The sequence below is a fragment of the Plasmodium reichenowi genome, chromosome 3 (assembly GCF_001601855.1).
Source record: "Plasmodium reichenowi strain SY57 chromosome 3, whole genome shotgun sequence".
Taxonomy (NCBI): domain Eukaryota; phylum Apicomplexa; class Aconoidasida; order Haemosporida; family Plasmodiidae; genus Plasmodium; species Plasmodium reichenowi.
This window is the reverse complement of record NC_033648.1, coordinates 679,716-689,715: the sequence shown is the minus strand read 5'-3', so window position 1 is coordinate 689,715 and position 10,000 is coordinate 679,716. Positions and strand designations below refer to the sequence as shown.

The window sequence follows — 10,000 nt, the reverse complement described above, 5'->3', positions numbered from 1 at the left end:
AAGAGTTAATAAAGACAAAAAAAATAACAAATATTTTTATTATTAATAATAGCACAGAAAATGAAGAATTAAATATTGAATTATATTTTGATCACAAGGAATTAAAGCTTTTAAGAAAAAAAGAGGAAACACTCAATTCTTTGAAAAATAGGTTGACATTAAATTTATTAAAATTGGAAAAAAAAAAACTAAAAAGAAAAAGACAACATGGTGAAGGTAAAGAACAAAATGGAAAAGATAAAACGTTAATAAGGGAAGAAAAATCTGGAGAATTAATAAATAATATAATAGATAATATTAATAAAAATAAATGTCAACTACCTACAAAAGAGGAAGAAAAAACTTCAATTCATTTTCTTGATATTGATAATAATATTATTGATGAAAATAATATATTATCAAATATTATGGATACACTAAAATATATAGTTATAAATGGAATGAAAATAGAAATATTCAAAAACTTGTATGAATTAAAGCAAATATATATATCTATGGATGTATTTCATAATTATCCTATTATACCTTGTAATATGCCTATGAATAATTTAAGTAAATATATATATTACTGGATTGATTCAAATGATAAGAATGTAATTAAATCATTGGATCTTTTTTATGTACCAAATAAAGAAAATGTGAATAAAAAACTTCAACTTGTTATATATGATAAAGAAAATCCTTTCCATTTTTATGTTACAGATGATGTATATGTTAATGAAAATAAGTTTAACAATGAAATGATGATAAAGAACAATAGATATTCTGACTTTAATAATGAAGATAGAAAAAATAATAGTTGTGAAAAAAATGTTATACGTATTCTATCGTATAATATTTTAGCACCTATATATACAAATACTAAATATGCATTAGAACATATGTTTAAAAATATAGATCCATGTTATTTAAAAACAAATTATAGATCCCACCTTTTAATACATGATATTAATAATAATTATGATATTATAAGTTTACAAGAAGTTAGTGAATATTTACATAGTCATTTATTTTGTACCTTTTTAAATCAAAATTATTTTTCTAATTATAAGCCAAAAAATAATTTTGGAAATGATGGATGCTCCTTATTCGTAAATAAAAAAAAATTTACATTAATTGAATATAAAAATTATGAATTTAATCAAGTTATAAAAACAGATGAATTCAAAAGTATATATGAAACCTTTTTAAATTTATCAAAGGAATTAGATGATATAATAAAAGAAATTAAAACAGTATTTCAAATAGGAATATTTATGCATAAAAATACAAATTCCATATTCCTTATATCTAATACACATTTCTATTTTCATAGTTTAGCACAACATATAAGAGCTTTACAATCATATACTATTCTACATATATTACAAACATTAAAAAAAAAATATCAACTAACATATCCTGAGAAAGAAATATACATCATATTAAATGGAGATTTTAATACAAATTTTGATTCAGAAGTTTTTCATTTTATCCAAGGAAAAGATATTTCTCCAACCTCCGATATATGGTTTAATGCACAACTTTTTAAAAAAGAATTTGACGATCTAGATAAATATCCAAATCTATTCGAATTAGAAAAAAACAAAAATAATAATGAACAATCTATAATAGGACCACATTTAGACAGAAAGAAATTTATGCCTCTCTATTCTGCATATACAAAACAAGATATTCAATTCACAAATTGGAATAACAATTTTATAGATGTTCTTGATTATATATTTTTATCTACAAATATAAAAGTGAGAAAAGTCCTAAAAGGTATTGATAAAGAATGCTTTCAAAAATACAAAGGGGCCCTTTCTCCGATAAATCCTAGTGATCACATATCCATAGCTGCTGAGGTAGAATTATGATATATTCAAGGAAGAAACACTATTAGACACAAATTAAGGAAAAATAAAAATTTTATATAGGGTACCTCAAATTATTACCAATACTATATATTACTATGTATATGTATATGTATATATATATATATATATATATATATATATATGTATGTATAGTTTTTTTTTTTTTTTTTTTTTTTTTTTTTTTTTTAAAGTTCCCATAAACATTTCAAACAATATATATAATAAACACATATAATATTTCATATGTTATGAATATCTAAAATATTAATATAATAATACTTCCGAAAAGTAAAATACAAATTTGTTTATATATACTTAAATATTTTTTTAAATATAAAATATATATTTTTATTATAAACAAATAAATAAATAAATAAAGAATATTTGCACAATATTATACTATTATAATATTATAATTTTCTTTAAAATGCTTTTTTTTTATTCATAATTTATATAATACATCTTACGTACAAGTATATAAATACATATATATATATATATATATATATATATTTGTTTAACATTTAAAATATAAATAATATAATAATAATTTAATGATGACGTATTTTATTTCGATGTTTAAATTATAATGCACATATTTATTATACTTAAAGAAGAGAACCCTATAGGAGGTTATATTTAATTTTTTTTTTTGGTATTTATTTTTTTTCTTAAATTATATAAAAGAAAAAATGTTGAAGTATCAAAGTAAATTTTGTATACATAATATTTTAATGTATTATTTTTGTATGAATATTAAAATGAAAAAATATAAATAAATATTATATATATATATATATATATATATTTATGTATTTATATATGCATTTATTTATATTTATGTATATGTGAATATTATATATTATATAATTTCCTTATTTCATTTTTAAAGGTATTAAATTTATACGTAAAATATTCTTAGTCAAAAGTATTATAGCATTAAAAAAAAGGAAAAAAAAAAAAGAAAAAAAAAAAAAGAAAAAAAAAAAAGAAATGGCTGATAATATAACAAATGATAAAAGAGATATATTTAAAATTCATAAATGGTCAGCAGTAGCAGCCTGGTCATGGGATATAAGTGTAGATAATTGCGCAATATGTAGAAATCATATTATGGATTTATGTATAGAATGTCAAGCTAAAACAACAGATCATGAAAATGATAAGGATAAAAAAATTGATAAAGAAGGTTGTACTGTTGCCTGGGGGGTATGTAATCATGCTTTTCATCTTCATTGCATATCAAGATGGATAAAGGCAAGACAAGTATGTCCTTTGGATAATACTACTTGGGAATTTCAAAAAGCCACAGATTAAAAAAATATGGATATGTATAAAAAGAGATACTATATATATATATATATATATATATATATATATATATATTTACTTATTTATTATATATATTTAATATTTTACGATTTTAATCTTGTGTTATTTTTTTTTTTTTTTTGTAAAATGTATATATATATATTAACATATTATATATATATGTTAAGAAATTATCATAATTAAACACAAAAAAAAAATTATAAAATTATAAAATTATAAAATTACAAAATTGGATAATTACAAAAGAGAAGCATATTAATAAAATTACACATACACCAACAATGAAAGAAGAAGAAAAAAAAAAATTTTTAAAATAAATAATTAATTAAATTAAATCATTAATATATATATATATATGTTGAAATGATAAAATAAAATGAGAAAAGGAACAACAAATTTTTAATTATTTTATAAATCATCTATGTATGGTATATATATTCATGTCCTTGATTTTTATATATTTTTTAAATGTCTTCATTATTTCAAATTGTAATGTTAAGAAATACGTTACTTCATATGATAAATAAATATATATATATATATATATATATTATTTACTTTGAATTGTGTTTTGTTTATATGTCCAGTGGGGTATATTTCCATATATCTTAAAAAGAATATGTATAAAAAATTTATATTTTTTCCACTCGTATGTTAATATTATTTTTATCTTTACAAAAATGTTTATGTCTTAATAATAATTCTTATTAAAAATATAATCTTATTCTTAAGTTATAACAAAAAAAAGAAAAAAAAAAATAGAAAAATAAAATAAAATAAATAAAAGTAATAAAAAAAAAATATAATAAAAAATAAAATAATTTTTCTGATGAAACTATTTCCAAATAAAGATATATAATATAATCATAATATTAGTCATATAATTAAACACATATACTTTTTCCCCATGAGAATACATAAATTTTAAACATTATTTTTTGCCTTTAGTTTCCTTTTTTTATTATTTTTTTATGATTTTCTTTTGTGCTTTATATTTGCTGTTTCATCTTTAACTAAGGGCATTTTAATTTTATAGATAGCTTTCTGTACCAATCCCCAAAAGGCCTCCTTAGCCTCTACTGCAAAAGCAAATCCTTTATGAGTAAATTCATTTGAGCTTTTTTGGTTATCAATATATGCTAATTTTTTTATTTCGTGTTTTCTTAATCCTTCAAATTTTCCCAATTTTAATTGTTCAAGTACTATTTGTTCCATAGTGGGTTTTTTAATAAATTGATATGTCATTAATATTATTAACGGTAATATAGATATATATAAAGAAATTATTAATGAAGCATAATAGTTTCCTGACGAATGTGCTTTTTCAAATGTACCATGTAATTCATCTGCTCCTATAATATCTAAAAAGAATTTAGTATTACTTATTATAAACCAAAAGAAAAATGTTGCTATTAATTCTATCCATAATACTACATGAGATATAAAAAACCATGTATTAGTCATTAACACTACTACTATATTTACTGCTATTACATGATGCGTATAAAGTATTTGTGAAAATGTATTAAAATCTATATCTACATGATGATTATCTTTTAAAGAAGATGAATATGCTTGTCCTGTTGAAAAATGTAACATTATAACCGTTTCAACCGTAGCTAACCAAATTGCAAATAATAAATAAACAAATAAATAATGTGTACCATAAGTTCTATATTTTTCTGGTTTTGATCTTTTCCCAATCCACGATTTTATTTTTTCTGTATATCTTTGTATATAAGGTATATATCGTATTGGAAAAAAACAAAATTTATAAAATGATTTATAACAACCTTTTACTTTGTTAGTATAAAATTCCATTTTTCTATTGGAATAAAATGGCCATAAAGTTGATGGGGATGTCTCATATAATAAAGGATTATTTAAAAGGATATTATGTGGTAACTGCTTATCTAAAGCAACAAAAAATATTACAGGTAATGATGTAAAAGCTATATTGATAATTTGTTTTGTCCATGGATTCCATGCATCAATAGCACTATAACCTGTCCAAAATATTAATATCATGGAACATAAACAAAAACTTACATTACGAAATATACAAAAATATACTAAAAAAGAATTTCTTCTTAATGATTCTCTACCATGTACAAATAATAATTTTTTTAAATATTTAAATTCACTTATAGTAAAATCAGAAGAACGAGCAGCCTGTAAACCTTCCTTTCCTGCAATACCAACACCAACATTAGCCATTAAAATCATACCAACATCATTTGCACCGTCACCTATAGCTAATGATGTACCACGAGGATTAAAAGCAGAATTTTCTTTAACTAGTAAAGATTTTTGTTTAGGTGTTACACGACAAGCAATTAATGTAGATGCACTTCTAGCTAATGTATAGAATTTAATTTTTAAAATTTTATCTTTCATTATAACATCTAATGCTTCACCTGTAATAGTTATAGAGAATTGTGAATAATGTACTTTTTCTTTTCCTTTCGTTTTATCCATTTCATTATTATGACAGAATGATTCACTAGATTCTAAAAAAGAATTGAATACTTTATCTTGTCTAGCTAAACTTGGAAAAGAATTATTATTTTTCATATTAAACATATTTGATGATATAATACTCTTTTTTAAAGAACCATGAAAATTAGATTTCATAAAATTTAATATAGTTTCTGATCTTAAATCTAAATTTAAATGTTCCCAATTTACACTATTCCACCATTTTGTACCATGATCTACATTTAAAAGATTTGCTGCATTCGTATTTTTCTCATGAATATTTAACTGTTCTAATAATAAAGTAGGGTCCGTTTCAGTAAATATAGCATTATATGTTTGTTTATTTAATATATTTATAGAATGTCCAATATTAATAGCTGTTTCTAATTTATCTCCTGTTAATACACATATTGTCATACCTGCATCTCTTAAATCTTGTATTACTTGTGGGACATCATCTTGCAACTTATCATCAATACCTGTACATCCAATAATAATTAAATTATTTTCAGCTTCTTCATAAAATTCTTGTATATATTCTTCTTTATCTGTTTCTGACTTTTTTCTAGCGTTTATATGATTTCGATACATATCACTAAATTCATTTTCTGTCAAATATTTATATCCTAAAACTAACGTTCTTAAACCTGATGTTGCAAATGCATGTAATTGATGCTCTACGTGATCTACAATATTTTCTTGATTTTTTGATGCTAATTTTAATACACTTGTGTCAGCTCCTTTTACTAACATAAAGATTTCTTTTTTTTCATTTTTAACAATTAATGACATTCTTTTTCTTACATTATCAAATGCAAATACATCTAATATTTCAAATGATAAAATGGGCACAACTTTTTTAATAATTTTCTCTTCATATTTAATTTCTTCTTTATATTGCATTTTATTAGAACCAAAGATATTTTTTATTGGTATAGACATATGAAAGTTATTCATATAATCATCTTTTGTATTACCTTTGTTATTAATCATCTCATTTATTTTATTATTATCTTTTTTTTTTTCTTTTCCTAAGCATGCACTTATATCAGGGAAATATGTATCAAATTCTTTTTCATAAAATTCTTTTTTTTCTAAAAATTTTTCGAATTTTTTTTCACCTAATATAAATCTTTGAGCAAATGTAGATGTTAATTCTATTTCTATGGTAGTTAAATTAGGTCTATTTACAAACTCACATCCTAAATATAATGATGTGCTTATTAATGCTAATTCGTCTGGAGAACTGGCATCATATTGTGGTTGTGTTTGTGTAATATAGGTATAAACAATATCAGTTTCTTTATCATATATTTTTAATTTTTCATTATTGTTATTATCATCTTCATTATTATCCATTTCATCTATATCTACATTTCGTATCATAGCACTATGGCATAAGCTTAAAACTAATAATAAAAAATATATTTGATCTTGAACATCATGACGAATGCTATATATTTTATTAACAAATAAAATTCTATTAAAAAAAACAAATTCATTTTCACCCCTAATAAAATCATCTTCAGTATAAGTATTATTTAGCAAACTTTCATAATTAGCTAAGCTATTTTTATTATAAAATAAACTCTTTTTCTTTTTCATTTTTGTATTTATTGATGTATTTGACCAATTTAAAGGATTCAAAAATGTATAGCTTTTTCTTGTCCTTTCTTTATTCATATTATTATTTCGGTAAAAATTGGTTTCATCATCGATGTATGGTCTATTTTTTACTTTGTTTTGTTGTTGACAATTATTAAGGTAATAATTATCATAATTGTCATATTGAGCGTTATTATTTTGATCGTTATGAATATTATGATTATGATGATGATCATCATCATTATTATTATTATTGTTGTTGTCATCACTCTCATTAGTACCATGATCATTCTTATTATCCTCGTTCATGTTGCTATATACATTTTCCTCATTTTCGTATTCTTCCAAAACAGGGTCCACAGGATCTTGACTACCCCAATGTCTGCTCTTTGTTATATTTTCCTTTATATTGCTGAAATCATAAAAACCATACGTTCCCTTATTTCCTAACCCAATATTTTGTAGTTGCATAACATTCTGTGTTAAGGTTCCTGTTTTGTCAGAATATATATGTGTAACGTTTCCCATTTCTTCTAATAATTGTCCAGCTTTGCTTAAAGCATGCCTACCATTTTTTTCGCTATACATATCATTATCCCAATTTATTAAATATCCTTGTAATAATCTAACTACTTCCCATATTAATAATAAATCTACTGGTATAAAAGAACCAAATAACAAAACCATGGACCCAATAGTTATAAAAAAGGTTTTTAAACTATCAGATGTTTGATCTAAATTTAAATACCACAAAGTATATCCTTTTCTTCTCATCCATAATACACCTGCTATAGCTACTATTAAAGATATAAACACTTGACATATAATTAATACAATAACATGATTTCCATATACGAATTCTAATCTGGACCATTTTTGTCTTGATTTTGTTGAAGCATTTTTCATTAACTTCGTACGATTTCCTGTATTAATTACTAAACCATAAATCCATTTCGTATTTACTAAAGATGTTCCTCTAAGTACTAAATTATCTATTGTTATTTGAACAAGTTTCTGATCTCTTTTATATTCTTTAAAAAAAAAATTTTCTTTTTTTAGTTTTTGTTCTTCTCCATCATATTCTCTATTATGAATATTATTATTATTATTATTATTAATTGATGATAAAGTCGAATTCCTTTTATTTAATTTCTTGTTATCATTTTTGTTATTAAAAAAGGATTTATTAAAAGTTAATTTGTTGTATAAAGTTCTTCTTCTACTTGCTCGTTTTTTCTCACTAATAACATCATTGTTAATGTGTGTTATTTGGTCATTATTACTACTACCTGTGTCGTATACCTTCTTTTTATTATTTATAATGAAGAAGCTTTTTTTTTTATTTACTGTTTCTTCGTTTTTCCCCTGTTTCTTGATATCATCCATGAAAAAACAGTTATTATTATTACAATTATTATTATTATTATTATTATTATTATTATCACAATTGTTATTATTATTATTATTATTATTATTATCACAATTATTATTATTGATCTCATTTTGAGGATTATAGTCATATTCCTTATGATCATTCTTTGTCATGTCCGAAAGGTTATTTTGCTCATTTGTATTATATGAAATATGTTTATCATCATAATCATATTTATAATTTTTGTGAATATATTTTCCTGTTCCTTTTTCATCGTGTTCATCTTTATGATCATCGATTTTATAAGGAGTATTATAAAAATGTACCAATTTTCCATTCTTCATATTTTTATATTGCAAAGGAGGTAATATCATATATCCTTTATAATCAAAAATATTATCGTTAGGTCTTTCACTTATTAATTCTATTCTACAGAATCCTGCAGTTTTATCATCACTAAAATATTTGGATATATCTGGTAAACAATATTTTTGTTTAACATTAGATTCACCATCTACATTTTTTGTTTCAATATTTACAATTCCTTTTTTATTAGAACAATTTAATACGATCAAATCAGCAGGAAAATATTCATATGAGAAAATTTTTACAACATCACCATCTTTAACATCAGCCCATTTTTTTTCTTTTAATTCTCCTTGTACAAAAACCATGGTTTTCTTACTATTTTCTTCGTTATCAGATTTATGCCTTTGCCAATCTTCAAAAAATTCTTTAATCATTGCTACTACTATTATAAAAACTAAGGGTATTAAATAAGTTGGCATTCCTTTCGAGTCCGTTATTTCAGGTATTAATTGTAACATTGATATTGATAAAAAATATAAATTTCCTAATCTTAAAAATTGAAAAAAAACAATCAAGGGCAAAAAGCTATATAATTTATATTTAGCTGTTCTTATTTCGTTTTTATGTTTCTTCCCATATATTATATCTATATTTAAATCTTCCTCCTCGATCCTGTTTTCAGCATTTTTTATATAATATTCATGGTCATCTTTATTAAATTCAAAATTAGATATTAAATATATTTTATTCTCATTATGTTTTCCTTTGATAGTACAGGATATCCATTCTAATATTTTCATTATCAGCTGATAGAGGATATATGTGCATTCATAAGTATCAAAAAAAATAAAAATAAAAATAAATAATAATAATAATAAATTAAAATAAAATTAAATAAAATAAAAATAAAAATAAAAATAAAAACATATGTATATATAATATATAATATTTTTTTAGTACATCGCGAGATTCTTATATTGCTTTTTTCTTGTCCTGAAGGTGAAAATATATATATATATATATATATATATATATATATATATAT

The 10,000-nt window shown here is 21.8% G+C and overlaps 3 protein-coding genes across 3 annotated transcripts in view; 2 read left to right on the top strand and 1 right to left on the bottom strand.

The window, feature by feature from the left end:
- PRSY57_0318500 (endonuclease/exonuclease/phosphatase family protein, putative) overlaps positions 1–1,859 on the top strand; it is a gene marked incomplete at both ends in the record, with an annotated part of 2,715 nt that extends 856 nt beyond the window's left edge. The window contains one exon of the mRNA XM_012905809.2: positions 1–1,859. This exon is cut by the window's left edge and continues 856 nt beyond it. Within this exon, the coding sequence (XP_012761263.2) occupies positions 1–1,859 (1,859 nt within the window).
- Positions 1,860–2,852: 993 nt separating this feature from the next.
- Positions 2,853–3,176, top strand: PRSY57_0318400 (E3 ubiquitin-protein ligase RBX1, putative; the record flags this gene model as incomplete). The annotated part of the gene is made up of 1 exon (XM_012905808.1): positions 2,853–3,176. The coding sequence occupies one exon, from the start codon at positions 2,853–2,855 to the stop codon at positions 3,174–3,176; it is 324 nt and encodes a 107-aa protein (XP_012761262.1).
- Positions 3,177–4,160: 984 nt separating this feature from the next.
- Positions 4,161–9,755, bottom strand: PRSY57_0318300 (P-type ATPase, putative; the record flags this gene model as incomplete). The annotated part of the gene is made up of 1 exon (XM_012905807.2): positions 4,161–9,755. One exon carries the CDS (start codon positions 9,753–9,755, stop codon positions 4,161–4,163), a length of 5,595 nt encoding a protein of 1,864 aa, XP_012761261.2.
- Between the last annotated feature and the right edge of the window lie 245 nt (positions 9,756–10,000).